At 60.8% G+C, this 16,128-nt stretch overlaps 1 protein-coding gene across 1 annotated transcript in view; it reads right to left on the bottom strand.

The window, feature by feature from the left end:
- The window catches only part of PLPP4 (phospholipid phosphatase 4), a 70,239-nt gene extending 62,358 nt beyond the window's left edge, over window positions 1-7,881 (bottom strand). Inside the window, exon 1 of the mRNA XM_036265577.1 lies at window positions 7,826-7,881. Within this exon, the coding sequence (XP_036121470.1) occupies window positions 7,826-7,881 (56 nt within the window). The remainder of the gene's footprint in view (window positions 1-7,825) is intronic.
- Between the last annotated feature and the right edge of the window lie 8,247 nt (window positions 7,882-16,128).

The raw sequence follows: 16,128 nt of genomic DNA, 5'->3' as shown, positions 1-16,128 counted from the left end.
TCAGACGCTTTCAGGTGCGTGTATCTCCAGTTCTGGCCAGGAAGGGAGGGAGCTGGGGAGGGAGGGGATCTCTACTCGCACCACATGCCAAGGGATACCAGGCGCCCAGCACACCTTCCGCCAGTCGCCTCAGCCACCCTGGACGCGATCCCTGACCCAGGCCAGGAGGCCTCCAGGGACCGCGGGAACACGTCCTTGCAGTCCAGCCGGGACTTTACCCCCAGCCGCGTGGACTGCCCCCCGCCAAGTGGGACCCGCTCTGGGCCCCTGCTCACGCCCAGGGCCACCGGGCTTGACACACAGACCGAGGCGAGAGCGGCCTCCCAGCTCGAACGACAGACAGACCCACAGAGAGACGCGCGTGGAGGAGCAGAGCTGTGGGCGGCGGTGCTCACGGTGGTGAGAGTGAGCCCACCACCCCGGCCCACGGTGCGCACGGATCTCGAACACCCGCAGCCCTGGCCGGGCAGCTCGGTTGGTTAAAGCATCATCCGTGCACCAGAGGCTGTGGGTTCGGTTCCTGGTCAGGGAATGTACCCAGGTTGTGGGTTCGAGCCCCAGTAGGGGTGTGTATGGGAGGCAACTGATCAATGCTTCTCTCTCACATCAACGTTTCTCTCCCTCCTTCTCTCTCTAAAATCAATACAAACATGCCCTCAGGTGAGGATTGAAAGAAAAAGGCACCCAGGACAGTCCACACTACACGATCCCACCGACGTGAGTTCAGAACCGGCGTCTGAGGCGAGGGAGGCGGAGACCCTCAGGGTGGTGGACGGGGCTTGGGGGGCAGGGTGCTCTGAGCCTCTGAACTGTGCACTTTGCAACTTATTTTGAGGTTGAACTAAATGAAATTCCCATTTTTTAGGTCAAAACAGTCCAAAGCCAGCAATTCCTGTGGTATAAGCTACTATGTCAACACGAACACGTTTTCTAAAACCCTCTGGTAAAGGAGGAAGACACGTCAGGCGCTGACTGGGGACTGTGCTTTTCCAAAAACCGACCCGACTTCCTGCCCTTCTCCTCGGTGGAGACAGAACCACCACCAGGCCCTCCCCTGTGCGGGACAACTGTCCCCGTCACACGTCGAAAGGCTGTGATGGAGCCATTCCGGGTGTCCAGGGTCCCGGCTCCCCCCCCACCTGCCGTCGGCGTCTCCACCCCGCCCACCTCTGCGCCTTCCTTGAACGATGTGAACACACGCAGTCGGGGTCCTGCCGCGCTGTGAACCAGTGTTTCCGATCCGCTCAGAAGACACCAAGGCTGTATTTCCTAAAGAAGCAATATTACTAAGATGGTTTTCATGTCTGAAAAAACACCGTGATAGAGAACCAGAGGTTCGGAGCTTTTACGAGGCTGTGTGCGTCATGAAAGGCACAATCTTCACAACTAATTGCGATAACGTCCCCGCAGGTATGAGACAATGATCTCCTGTCGCGTTAGGACATGTCTCGCCCCGAGGAAAACGTCACCCGGTCTCATTCTGGGCACAGCTGGCTCGTTGTACAGCAGCAACAGGGTTTGAAACGGAAGGCTCCATTTCCGAGGTGACGAGGCTTCCCAGGAGGGGACGCGCCCGGCACCCTCGGCGGCGGGTGGAGGGGGTGCTGGTGAAGAGAACCCGGCCCCAGGCCCCGGCAGGCTCCACGGGGCGACCACGGACTCGGCGGGAAGGGAGGGAGCCCGGCCCCCCTGGACGCCCTCCGAGGCAGCTGCTCTGATGATTCTGATTCGATGTCCTAGACCCACCCCTGGACAGGCCAGCGGGGCCGCGACCCCCACCGGACAGCAAGCCCCCGCCGCCCCCTGGGCTGGGCTCACCAAGTGACATGGTACGTGAGCTACCAATCAGCTGAAATGCACTGGAAGTTTATGATTTTATAGAAATCCTGCCGTAAGTCATCTGTAACGGGACTATCATCAGTTATCTACGGTGTTTCTCTCTATCACGCACTCTGAATTCATCTTAATAACAGGATGATGATAACACTGTCCCAGGCTGCTGAGCACAGTCTCATTGACGCTCATGGGCCTTACACCACGGCCCCGCTGAACAAATGGGCGAACGGCCCCGGCCGGGTGGGCTCAGCGGTTGGAGCGTCGGCCTGTGGACCAGAGTCCCGGATTCTGTTCCCGCCAAGGGCACGCACCTCGGCTGCAGTGTGTCCCCAGCCCCGGTCGGGGTTGTGTGGGTGGCAAGCAGTCGATGTGTGTCTCTCTCCCTCCCGCTGTATCTGAAGATAAATGCAAAAATGTCCTCGGGTGAGGATAAAAAAAACAAAAATAAATGGGGAAACAAAGATGTAGGCTGGACAAAGCCTTTTCTGAGAGGCTCACTCATAATGAGCAAAACGGGGCATCAGCGCCGGGAGCCCCACTCCCAAGGCCACCCCGAGAGGACCTGTGACCGGTCCCAGGAGTGTGAGAAGACACCTCATCTTTTCATGTGCACCACACGCCCGTCCAGCACCTCACCCAATAAAACCCGACAAAGTAAGAATTAGACCCATTTCCCACATGAAAATAACAGGTCCAGAGATTTCAGGCCAGTTTGTGGTGGAGCCGAACCCACACAGACATGCCCAGCGCCAGGGCCGGGCCGATCTCTATCCCGCTGCCCCAGCGACTCTTCACCCTGGAGCCCGAGCGAGATCGCGGCAGGCGGGTGGGTCAGACGCACAGACTTGCGTGGCGGCAGCTTATCAGCCCCAAACGCAGTCAACGGCTCCTCTCCCACCAGGCCCACAGGATGCGACAGCCGCCCTGCTGCCCGCCATCCAGCAGAGGCCTCCAGCGCCCCCGCGGAGGACAATGACAGCTGTCGGGACGGTGCTGCCCCTCCTGCCGGTGACACCCGCCACCCGGCCGTGTTCCCGTGGCCCCCCCTGAAGGCAGGGCCTGGGACAGCGGCCCCTGTGCGGCAGGAAGACCCGCGAGACCTCGGCCACGGAAGACGCAGACTGCAGGGCACTGGCTCCAAGCGTGGTGGGCAGAGGGCACCTGTGGGAAGTGCGGCCCCCAGGGCCCAAGGCCACGCACTGGACCAGGGCAGAGTGAGCTGGGCCCGGTGGTTCTGATCCAGGGGCAGCAGACCCTTTGGGAAGCCTGGTCCGGACCACGCAGAACTCTGAGGTGTGACCTGGTCCCCGGGGACCCCGTGCGAAGTGCTGAGCACTCGCGAGGTCCCCACCACGGTCAGGCCAAGGCCTGGCTGGGAAGCGAGGACCCCGAGGGGGTGAAGGTGCTGTCCCGGCCCCCACTGCCCGACAGAGGACAGTCCCAGGCCAGACGGGGCAGTGACCGGCGGCAACTCCGGCAGAATGAAGCCCGGCGCCCGGGAGCAGCTCCGCCCGCACACGGCAGGCAGGCCCTGGGCCCACGGGAGAGGGGCTGTGGTTCCCAAGAGGGCGGGGACCGTCCCACCCAGGCGCACTTCCTGCCGCTCGCCCCTCCCCCACTCTGCCGAGGCCACACCTGTGACCTAATCTCCACCAAAACGTGCACCCAGGACACTCTGGCTGAAGAACTGTCCTGGGGCCGGACTCTCTGTCCCTGTCGCTCGAGGCTGGAGACCCAGGTGAGGTGGCCGCCTTCCCTGCCGCCCGGCTCCCTCTCCTTCCTGACGACCCTCCTTCCAGGAACGACCACAACTGCCCTGCAGGCGTCCCAGACTCTTAGCGAAAGATCTGAGAGTTACTGCCAGTGTCCCAGACAGGCCTGCCGGCCGGAGCCCCCAAGCAAGGCACTGGGCCAGCCCACACTCCAGGTCTCCCCGCGTCTGTCTGGCACCCCACCCGCCAACGTCTGCGAACGGAGGGAGAGACAAGCACAGGCGTCTGCTCCGTGCGAGTGAGCAGCTGTCGGCTGAGCTGTGTGGAGGCAGAACTTTCGCTACAGGGACCGCACGGGTCAGCGGCAGCCGTGGTCCACCCACCAGGCCTCCTGCTCAGAGAAGGTGCTGGGCTGACTGGAGGTGAGGCACCCGCCATCCCTGAGCAACCCCACATCCTGAGCGGACCCTCAGCTCCTGGAGGCCACCCCAGAGAGGGAGCCACCGGCGGCCCAAGGGGCACCGAGAGCAGGAGGGGGAGACTGAGGACCCAGCTCACCAGTGAACTGGACAGATCACCCCCTCCGCCCCCCATTTCCGATCACCACCCTTCCCGGGCCCTTTCTGCAGTGCCCCAATGAAGGGTCCTCCGAATTAACTGGTCCTGAGGGTGACGGCCAACAGCTGTGCGGGAAGGGCTGCAGTGAGCGGCACCACCACGGACATTCTCACCGGCAACGTCTGGCCCCTCTGGGAGCGAGGCCCGAGGCAGGCCCCTCAGAGTCTGTGACTCGTCCCCTTCCCGTCTCCTGCGGACACGCCCGCCACGTCCCCAGCTGAGGCGCCATCCAGGGGTCTGAGTTCACAACTAGATGACAGTTCTCCCCACACACGGCTGCGGGCTGGGCACCTGCCTTTCCGAGGCCACGGCCCAGCAGGGCATCCCTGGCGGCCTCATGCCGGACGCCTGCCCCCTCAGTGGCCGACGGCGCCGGGCAGGGTCCGAATCCAGGCGATGCCGGTGGAGTGTGTTCAGGCAAGTTTCTTAACCTCTCCAAACCCTGGTTTCTTTATTGGTAAAGTGCAGACTCTACCGTCCAGCTCCCTCGGGACGAGGCTCCGATGAGAACCCGGGGACTTGTCGGCACACGGCCGGCCCTCCACCAAAGGGCTGGCTGCCGTGTTTTCTGAGCTGCTCAGCGAGGCGACTGTGCACTGGGGGCATCAGAAGGGGGACCTCGCACCCTTATGAGCTCGGTGACGTGGCAGCTCCTTCACCTGCCTGTGCCTCAGTTTTCCCTCCACGAACAGAAATACCAACGTACCCCGTTCATCACGTCCACGCAGGGCCAGCGGTGCATGGGATCATCGTCATCGCTGCCGGACACGGTGAGTACACGTGGAAGGTGTGGCCAGCGTGTGGCCCTGCCATCGGGGCTGCACTGTGCTTGATCAACAAGGGCCAGCGCTGGCGTTAGCCTCTGCAGAAATGCTCACGGACAGACGGCCACAGGACACAGGACACCCGCTGTGCCCTGCCCACTGCTCTGCCCGCCGTCCACACACGAGGGCAACAGGGACTCGGGACCCACGAGCTTCACGGCGCTGAACGCAGGCTCCACGCGATACGCCGGCTTCGATTCCTCCTGGACGTGTTCCTCCAACCAGCTTATTCCTGTTCGGTTAAACGTCACGAGCCAGCTCCGACTTCGTCGCTCATTCCTGATTTTCTGCCCCGTGACCTGAGTTCTTAGACAGGACTGTCCGAAAAGCACCGAGCGCCTCTTGGGCATCCACGGGGCTGCCTGGGCAGCACCTCCCTGCAGTCCCGAGTCACCAGAACTGGTCATGAGCTCGGGAAAGCGACCTCCCTGCAGCCTGTGGGTCCCAAGCGCGTTGCATTAAGGCAAACTCAGAAACAGCGGGCGCAGGGTGGTGGGCCCTGCCCTCCTGCAGAGCAAATGTGGCCAGAGAGCAGGTGCACCCCCAGGAGACGTCCCCCAGAGGCACGTGTCTGCAAGGCAAGGCCTTTCCCCATAAGACGACTCTTGTTCCGGGGAACGAACAGGGTCGAAACACCAAGCAGAACCTTAGATCAGCTAAGTTGGACCCGGCAGTGGAGAAATTAGATTCCGCTGGCCCAGAGGGACTTTCCAGGCCTCCCCGGTGAGGCCCAGCAGCTGAGACCGCCCTCTTCATGAGCAGAGGGGAGGACAAGCCATCAGACCCGCGCTGGCAAGAGGGAGACCCCCCCCCCCCATCATCTCTGTCATCTCGCCAGAAGCCTATCTGAGAGAACAGAGGGTCGTCTGTGTCTGTGAGCTCGGAGCCTGTCCTTCCGGAAATCATCTGCCTGCTGATCAAGGCTTCGAGCATCATGATTCCCGCCGGGGGTCTCCTGCCAGCACCAAGGCTGGTCCGAGGTAAAGGAGACACAAAAGGAGACAATATTTGCTAATATTTCCGTCGGATGGGAAACTGGGGAATCAGCCCTGCAGGTGAGCGCAGACCCCCCATTAAGTAATTAACACAAAGGGGAAGTTTGGCGGAAAGAATACAAACTGGCTGGTTTTTACATAACACCCAAGAGGACACAAGCAGCACATTAACAATAATGGTTGGATTTTCAAATCCACTGTCCAGATCATTATATATCTGTAGACATCTCATAAACGCTTGATGAAATTTGAAGGAAACTCTGAAAACAATATAAATAGTGTTGGACTGTTTCCTAACCTGAAGTCCCAGCAGCCATCAAACCAGGCAGCCTCAGGGCCAACCTCACTTCCTCCGGCATCGCTCGGCCGCCCAGCAGATGTTCGGGTCCGAGCACCGAACACTATCGTCTCTGCCACAATCATCTCATGGGCTGAGCCTGTCTGCCCACTGCAGACTGTCCCCATCAGACCCCACAGCAGTCACTACTTTCAATGTTTATTCCAAACGTAGAAAAGCAGAGTAAGAAGAGGGAAAGGTGTTCTGTTTCCCGAATGCGCCCAGACCCACTGGAAGTTCTCCGGGTCCTTGTTCCCACCGAGTAACACAAACCTTTACTGAAGCAGGGTCGGGGGTTTTCCTGCACCGGGGAGCTCAGGGCCCTTTCTGGGGTGTAATTAAATACTCGGGATGAATTTCCTCCCTAGTAAAGAAAAACATGCAAGAAAGGGCATTTCTCTCATGCGTATGCCCAGGGCTGCCCAGACGGAGGTCATTCCCACCCGCCTTCCACGACTCCGGATCCGGGCAGAAATCCAGAGGGGCCTCCAGATCGGAATGGCTCAGTGAGCTTTTCAATAACACCAACAAGCACAAACCACCCGGCAGATCCAGAAAGTCCATGCAACTCTAACATTTAAAATATGTCAGAAAACAGCGACGGGCAGAGGGGAGAGAGCCTGGCTGGGCAAGGACAGTGCTGGTGTGAGCAGCTCAGTGCCAGATCACAGGGGCCCACGAAGAGGGTCTCAGGCTGAGACAGACAGACCCCTGCTGCTGGGGCCCGGGCTGGCCAGTGGGGAGCGGGCCCAGGGGCACTGACATCTCTGCCTGAACTGACCCCCTCTTTCCAAGGTCTCTATGTCCAGGTACCAGATGTTTGGGGCCACAGGGAACATTTCGCTGTGGCCCCGGAAGGGCCCCACCCGCAACCTCAGTGTTCATGGATTCACACAGAGCTCTGGGCACTGGGCACGGGGCTGCGGACCCCCACTTCCCACCCTCCAAGGCAACAGTCTCACAGCAGAAGCACCGCAAACGCCTCCTGGGGAAACACTCACCAGGACCCGGGGCGCCAAAGCAAGGGGCCCGCAGGGAGACGAGCCAGGCCCTGGGGACGGGGGGCACCAGGGAGACGAGCCAGGCCCTGGGGACGGGGGGCATCGGGAGATGAGCCGGTGCTGGGAACCAAAGGTCAGCTGGAGAGCTCAGGGCAGAAACTTCCCTGGGGCGCGAGTGAGGTGCGTAGCCTCCAGGGAGAGCCCCGAATCCCAGGGCAGGTGCGGCGGAGGGAGGGTAGGCGAGGAGGACCCGGGCGGCGGCGGGACCGCTCCCCGCGGCGGCGGCAGCCAGTCTCAGACCCCCGCGGCTCCCTCTGCGCGGAGGGTCGCAGGAAGAGGTCTCGCTCGCTCCCACGGGGCACATCCCAGGCACCGAGCCGGGAGGAGACCTGGAATCCAGGCCTCGGCGGGGGCGGTGGCGCAAACAAAGTTGGGGCGCAGAGACACTCGGTTGGTGGGTCCCCGAGTCCGCGCGCCCCCGCCCGCGATGCGCCCTACTTACACGAAGATCCCGAAGAGTAGGGCTCGGACCCCGATCTCGATGGCCAGCTCACGCATGGTGCAGCCGGAGCGGATGCGCTGAAGGCGGCTGGTGCTCTGGCTCACCAGACCCGGGGCGGGGAGGGAGGGCGCTCCAGGCCGTGGGCGGGGGCGGGAGGCGGTCGCTGGGCGGGGGCGGTGGCAGCGGGGAGGGCTGAACGCAAACCTCCGCCTGGGGCCCCGGAGCTGGGGACGCAGCGGCAGCAGCTCCAGTCCCGCGTCCCTGCGCCAAGCGGGTGGCGCCTCGGGGACTCCCCGTTCCAGCGCCGAGCGCCGCCTGCGCGGTCAGGGGAAGTCCCGCCACCGCCGCCCTGCGCGCTCCCCGGCTCCCCGCCAGTGGGCGGCCCCTGGGCAGCGCGCTCGCGGGTCCTCGCCGGGGTCCCGCTGCGTCGTCCTGCGCCCGGGCTCCCGCTCGCTGGTGCAGCACGTGGGCATGTACTACAGGGCGCTCGGGATCTCCGGAGCTCCCGCTGTTCTGCCCAGCAGTGCTCCTCCCTGCACCTTCCAACCTGAATTCTCTTTTCTAGGAAGTTTCCCCTGGAGCACTCGCAGGCTTCATTTTGCCTCAGGAAGTGCCCACCAGGTCCCAGAGCCCTGGCACAGAGGAGCTGCCTCGCCAGAGGCCACCAGCGCCAGGCGGCCCCTGCGGGAGGGACAGCATAGTCCAGCCTCTCTGTGTCTCACGAAGAATTTATCACTGAAGGCTGGTCCCTCCTAAGGACAGATGCGCTCTGCTCCCCATGAAGGGACTGACGACGGCCTGGCTGGCATCACAAATCCCACAAAGCAGAGGGTTTGGAGGTGCCGGTCCAGCAGGCGTCCAGCGCTGAACTTGTAGCAGATTTCAGAAGCCCCAGGAGCGCCCGGTTCCCGTGATGAGCGGGGACAGTGGAGGGGCAGGGAAGGCAAGACCCGCGGAGCGATCCCGGTGCAGCGCCCAGGGGCCCAGCCTGGAGCCGCTGCTGGGTGCGCATGGCTCCCATGGAGTGCGATGTGTTCTGGGGCGAAGGGAGCGTGGCAGAGGTGCTGGGGTCACACACACGGCCCCTCGGCGGAACATGCCGCCCACGCTGTCCAGTGTGTGACTGGCCTCCCAGTGCGGCCGAGTCTGCACGAGTCTTCATTGTGCCACTTTGTGAAAATCTCTCCCATTTCATGCCAGCCTCACCGCATGTCAAGAAAATCACCTGCATCCCTCCACAGTCCTGCCTCTCCTGCTGGGTTCGTTAAACCCCCAAACAGTACTGTCCAGTAGGGTTGCTCCCATGTTGACCAGACTTTCGCTATTTTCAAAAATCAAAGCCACCTCTGGAGAAACCACTTTGCAACAATTTCTCATATTCTCGTTTCCAAAGGTTACACTTGGTGTCTCAAGGGCCCCTCCCTGGCTGTTCCAACCAGTATGGCCGCAGGCGGTCGGCGCCGTGAGCCATACCTCCAGGGACCCGTGTCCCGGCTTCCCAGGGCTACCTGGTGAGAACTTGCTGATATGCCTAAAACGCCAAGGGTCGCGAGGAGTTTCGGAAGAGATCATCACGTCGGCCTGGTGTGTGAGTATCTCCCATGATGGTCACGGAACGTATGTCTTCTCGAACACCTCCAGGGCTGCGGAACTTACTGTTCATCGCATTTCCGGAGAGATCTGTTGCTGTTTGAGAAGAGACAGACTTGCCTGCAGCCTACATCCATAGTCCGAGTGGTGCCGTGTGGGCCACGCGGATCCTCCGTCACCCTTCAAACCCGGAGGACAGAGCAGGAGCGGAGTAAAGCCGCAAGCGGAGGTCGGTTACTGGCCCTGGTCGGCTTGGCTCAGCAGTTAGCGCATCAGCCCGTGGACTGGACAGTCCCGGGTTCGGTTCCTGCTAAGGGCACAGTGGCAGTTTGTCCCCAGGCCCCGGTTGGGGTTGTGTGGGTGGCAGCCAGGCAATGTGTCCCTTTCACATTGATTTCTCTCTCTCTTCCTCCCTCTCTCCCTCCCACTCTGAGGATAAATGCAAATAAATTAAATAAATAAATAAATAAATAAAAATAAAGGCAGTTACTGTTACCAGAAGAAGGACATTGGGAAAGCAAATTCCAGCTGCCCACCACGTAGATCTCACGAGAAGGGAATGGCCATTAGAACAGAACCTGTTTCACAGTCATGACTGTGTCTCAGACAAAAGCACCTGGCACAGAACAGGTGCTCAGTAAATATGACTCCTTGTCCTATGAACAAATAAATGAGTGAACCGCAAGCATCGGGAAACCCTGGTGACCACGGCGTCATGTGACTCTGTCCTCTGTCCAAACAAGGTTTCAGGGAAGAGAGGAGTCTCCAGCCACCCACAGCCTGCTCAGCCCAAACCTCCTGTCGGAAAGTCCATTTGCATGTTGAGTTGGACACAGACCACCCGTGTCATTTCCTGTCGTGGTGCAGGTGGCGCTGATGAGCTTCACACGCTCACATATATACATCTTGAAGCCCAGCTTCTAAAGACATCTTTCCATTCCTTATTCTCCCTCAAAGAGATTACGAAAGACCTACCGCGGGGTAAAATGTGTTTAGATGAGCGACAGATGGATCTCCGTACACCTTCGCACTCTGGCCGCTGACCACTGCCGGTGACCACAGACAGGCCTCTGGGCTCCAAGGCCCTGGGTACGCAGCCCTTTCAGACACGGCGTCGAGCCGCCTCCCTCCTGCCCCGTATCTGACTTCCTGCGGCCGACGTCCCCAAACACGACTCCCAAGGTTATGGAGCCGTCCAACCACGGTGCATGTACAATGTCGGATGTCAGGGAGCACAGAAAACCCCATACACTGCGAAGTTGGGGGTATTTTTCTGATAAGAGGATGCGTACTATTTACCCGACTCCCAGAACACGATGCACAGACACGGAGAATGACGAGAGGTGGCTGAGAGCAGGATGAGACTGGAGGTCAGACCCACCGACGCCCAACGAGGCCGAGACACGCGGTGCCGAAGGGGCCACTGGGACCTCCCGGGTACGTCCGTCACTGTGGTCCTGGTCTGGGTTCAGACAGTTTGGGGTTTGTTCTGTCTTTGAGACCTGACTGAATCCTGCTTGACAAATGTCTCCCAGGGGCCCCGCACTGTCGACGGGTGTGTGGGAGACGCAGGAGGCACCGAGGCGCAGGGGTCTGGGAGGGGCAAGGCCACACCCCCAAAGCAAGCGTCTCAGGACGGAGAGCCGGGTCCACAGTACAGACCCTGGTGGGACGTTGAGGCTGACCCCTCGGACCGTCCGTCAGCTGCAGAATAGCAGTCTGTTCCAGAGGGGCCCCGCCTGCCTCGGCCCCCAGGGAGTGTGTCCATGACCAGGAACGTCAGGCAGGGCACAGTGATGTCACCAGGGCCAGGCTGGCCCCGTTCCCACTTCACCTGAAGCTCAACTCCCATTTATTTTATTATTTTTTAAATGTTTTTATTTTTAGAGAGTGAGCAAGGGAGAGGGAGATAGAGAAACATCAATTGGCCGCGTCTTGCACACCCCCTGCTGGGGCATGAGCTCACAGCCTGGGCACGCGCCCTGGCCAGGGATCGAACCCGTGACCCCATGGTCCATGGGTTGATGCTCAGCCACGGAGCCCCCACCGCCCAGGCTCATGTCCTAGTTAATTCACAGGTCTGTTTATAACTTCCCAGAACACAGTGTTTCTGACAGTTGAGTAATGAGTGCTATTCACTAGATGTCCTCCCCTCGTCGAGGGAAAGGTGCTAATGAGAAGGTGCACCGTCCCCCCCGCCGTGTCCAGACAGTCAAGGGACAGCCCTCCCTCCCTTCCGAGTCCACAGTCACTAGAACCAACCACAACCAGCACCTTTAATCTACGCTGAGGAAAAGCAAAGTAGAGATGAGAACAGCCCAGGTTTGCTCCAGTTCGTCCTGGAGGTGAGGCGGAGGGTTAATGACAGGCCCAGGCCCGGCCCCTGTCCGGCGGTCAGGCAACCCTTCAGTCACTGCGAGCCGTCTCCGAAGCGGGGCTCCTGGGGCAGGGTGGGGAGGTGAGGGGTCCGCACGGGCCACGGACACAGGCACCCGGAGGCACCGACCCACACTGGCAACAGTGTGCGGTTTGTACGGCAAACACGTCAGGCTCAAAGATTCACTGGTGACGATAAGATGGGGGAAGCTGGACAATCTGCAGGGACAGATGCTGCGTATTCAACACATGAACCGATTGTTATGAAACAGGGAACAGAGTTGTACATGATTCCTCACCAATTTTATCCACATTATGTGCACAGACAAAATGACACCCTGTTTTGGGAAGAGAACGTCCCTCGTTGTCCGTCTGTCCTCATCTGTGCCATGGGGAACAGTGAATGAATTTGCGGGGTGATGGAGGAAAACCACACACTTTGCATTTAGGGCCATCGGGGGTTTGAACCCCAATTCTACCCCCTCCTTCACTGTGTGACCTTGGGCAAGTGACCTAACGTCTCTGCGCTCTGGTCTATGAAGTGGAGATGCAGCGGCAGCCTGGGCCCTGAGGTGTAGCAGCCCAGCTGAGTCCCATGCGTGGCCGGCGCTGGGACAGGGAGCAGCCCGCGTCTGGCCTGCGGGAGGGAGGGGCCGTGGGCTGGCTGCTGGCCAGGATGTGCCTGTTCCAACCTGGCTCAGCGTCCGGGGCTGCAGCCAAATGGGTGTTGTTTTAAGTGTTTCAACCACTTTAAAAACTGTGAAGACGAAGTGCACCTGCGCATCACACCCAGCACGTCCACGATGTCCAGCGTGGCAGCGCCGACCCCCCAGGACGGGGAGGGGAGCGCTGCGCCCGGCACCGGCTGTGTCGGGGATTCTGCTCTGACGTGTCTTGGCGTCCAGTGCGCAGACGGACACATCCCTGTCGCATCGTCACAGCCAGCGGTGCCCGGCGGGTGTGCGTTCGGGGTTCACACCTGCGGACCGAGGGGTGGCCCAGGGCCCTGCGGGCTGGAGGCAGCACTCGTTTCTCTCAGAAAGTCCTGCAGCTTCCTCCTGACGGAGATTCTGGGGTGAAAGCAGCGCAGCTTGGAAACCTCGGAACTGGACCCCCGTGTGGAGAGAGGACACGGAAGGCGCAGTCACAGGAGAGGAGGCTTGTCCCGGGGGTGCAGGGCAGGTCCTCTCCACCCACCCCTCCCCCTGAGTCTTAGTTTACATGGAGGCCTTTGTGGGGTTCACCCACATGGACCACGCAGGTGGTCTCAACAGCACCTTCCTCTCTCAAGCCTGCGTCCTTGTGGGGACGGTGGGCAGGGCGTCCATCCCCAGGACGGGGGAGGTGAGGGCCCTCCGAGCGCCCCGGCCCCGCCTGCAGGGGCCGACCAGCTGTCCTCTGCGGGACCTCTGCCACCCACGGCTACTAGATCCTGTCATGACCTCTGCTCCTGGAACCTCACCGAACGTCGCAGGGGGGCTGGGGCACCCACTGTCGCGTTGGCAGCTGCACACGGAGGAAAACAGCATCTCCCGTCAGGACAACGCCCAGCTGGGCCCTCCAGAGGCCGAGACCGCGCGTGAGCACCTGTAGCTCATTCAGGAAGTGACCCCAGGAAGTCCCGCGAGTGGGAGGAAGTGAGCTGGGAGGGAGGAACACCGGTGCAGGGTCGTCATCAAGCAGGTGGCCGCTGCAGGCCGTCCCCCTGGGAAACTCCAGCAGGCAGGGTCTCGGGGTCACCCCCGCCCAGGTCAGTCAGTAGCTGAGTCACTCCTGGGACGTCTGCCCTCCTGGACTCCAGCCACGAAGAGGACGATGACCAGAGAAAGACCCGAGCAAGGAGCTGCAGGTGCTGCGCCGGGATCTAGGTGCCAGAGCTGGGGTACCCCGAGGGCACCCCCACAGTGCCTGCCACCCCCCACCCACTGGTTTCAATAACAGCTTGCAGGTCCGTGTGCCAGTCACCCCGCTGCACTAACTCATGCAGCCCTCACACCAACCCAGGAGGAAGGGACCGTTCCTACCCCCACTTTACAGACGAGGGAGCGGAGGCCTGGAGAGTCAATCACTCGCCTGCGAGGAGTGTTATTTTCTGTCCCGTGGCCGCTCGGACACAGGAAGTGCCCGGCAGACACCTGCCAGGGGCTGGCCAGCATCCAGGGGTAACCGCAGTCTCACGGAAGTGCCCCCCAGCCCAGCGAGCGAGCACACAGACAAATGACGCTCGACAACCACTCTTTAAGTGGGGGTGCAACGCGGACTCTGGTCACTTCCAACGAGAACTGTGAGCTGGGTGTGCACTTCGGGAAGGTCTGTTTCCACCATGGGGTGACCCGCGTCCTGGCGCAGGCGGGTCCGTGGGGCCACGGGGCCCTCGTGTAGAAGCGCCAAGCCCCCTACTGGGTGCAGAACCGAGGGAGACACATGGCTGATGGGCCGAGGGAGCGTCCCCGCAGGATGGCTCTGGGCCTCTGCTTGGGTCCGAAGGAGAAGACGACGCGGAAGGAAAAGGTTCTCCATCCGACCACCCAGCACTGCTCCCGAGGTGGACACCTCAGAGGAAGCAGGTTGGTGACCATCTGAGCCGTAGCCTTGGAAACAGGTGCCGCATGGTTCCCTGTTCCTGCAGATCGGTCAGCATGGGGGGGGGGGTCCCCACAAGTGGCTCAGAAACAATCTGCGCCCTAGAGACTCACGTCCACGACCTTACAAACCTGTCAACCACCAGCGCGAGGTGGGCGCCTCTCACTCCGGTCAGAATCCCGGGGACGCTCTGCTCCCGGGACGCGGCCGGTTCTGCGTCGCCGGCTCCACGTGGCCAGAGTGACAACACCAGCGCTGATGAGATGTCCCCAACCTCACCGTCTTCTGTGGCTCCAACCGCCTGATGGAACGTTAGGTCTCGTTCAACTTAGCAAGATAACAGTCTGCCTGCAGCGTCTGCTCCGTGTCTCCGGGCCGGGCACTGTGAGCGCCCCCCACTGCCGGAGAGGATTTGGGGGAAACTGGAGGTGCTTGGCCAGCGCGTCTGGGGGCACAGCCCTCGCTCCGTCCTTCTGTGGTCACTCGGCAGCCCCTCGCCGGCTCTGGGCTGTCAGACCACAGGCAGAGGGTCCTTTTATTATTAAAACCCCCTGGAGAGGACAGCGGTGTGCGCAGGGGCACCGTCCCCAGCAGCCCGACGATGGCGCCCCTGTGCCCACTTCCGGTGAATGGAGCAGGTACCTACAAGGGAACTTCGCGGCCTTGGGAAGAGGAAGCAATGCCCCAGCCTGGGCGAACCTGAGGACATTCGCTCCGTGAAATAAGCCCACACCACGGACACATCCTGCGCCGTTCCACTTGGATGCGGCACCTGGAGAGCCGGGTGTGTGGAGACAGAGGGAGAAGTGGGGGGTGGGTGTCCATGGGACAGCTGGTCTGCAGGTAGAAAACGCTCCACCGACAGAGGTGGTGACGTCCGCACAACAACGTGAACGTACTTCACGCCACAAAGCTGCACACTTCAAAATGGCTCAAAGAGTAAATTTTATGTTATTTATATTTTACCACAAATTTTTAAAATCCCCTCTGGAAAAATTTCCGGTCTCACCATCAGTCAGAGAACCAAACACAGAGAAGATGGGCAGCTCCCCTCACAGCTCCTGCTCCTCATTTGCATCCTCATTTGCATCCTCATTTGCATGTTCCCTCCTCTTTTCTGGGCTGCCCAGGGGCTCTAGCAGACTTTGCCCTGGAGGAAGGACCTGGGGGGGGGAGAAACCCTTGAAACTCGGCTGCAACATCCCAGGCGCTAGGCTTCCTGTGAAAACATTTGGCCCCGAATGTCCACATGTGGAAAGTTCACACTGGGTCGGACTTTTTAACATAGAATAACAAAAGGTCTGATTTTCTTTTTTTAAGCTAAAGTTTTAGGCACACACAGCTTTCTGCTGATACTGTAAGAGCAATTCTGTAACTTTCCACAACAGGCCAGGAACGAAAGGGCAGGTGGAGCCAGTGACGTATTTGGGGTTCCCCGCTTCAGCGCCGTCCCCCAGATCTGCCCGGCAGAGCTTCCCCTCCAGAATGCTGCACAGAAGGTCCCGAACCAGTAAAACAAAGCCCCCCCCCCCCCCCCCGCCACACGACACGGAACAGGATTTCCGAAAGCGTCCCAGGTCTCCCAGTGTCCGAATCCCTGACGTGCTTGTTCAGAACCCAGACGTCCTGCCGACTGGACCCTGGAAGCCGGCCTGGTCTGGAGAAGGCCCCGCGGAGGCGAGATGGGGGGGAGCCGGTGCAGCTGCGGCCGGTGGGCTGCGTGTCCAAGGCTGGCTGGTGAGGAGCAGACCCCT

Source organism: Molossus molossus, unplaced genomic scaffold (assembly GCF_014108415.1).
Source record: "Molossus molossus isolate mMolMol1 unplaced genomic scaffold, mMolMol1.p scaffold_m16_p_17, whole genome shotgun sequence".
Classification (NCBI taxonomy): domain Eukaryota; kingdom Metazoa; phylum Chordata; class Mammalia; order Chiroptera; family Molossidae; genus Molossus; species Molossus molossus.
Note: the sequence above shows the minus strand (reverse complement) of the source record. Positions and strands in the feature narration are given on the sequence as shown.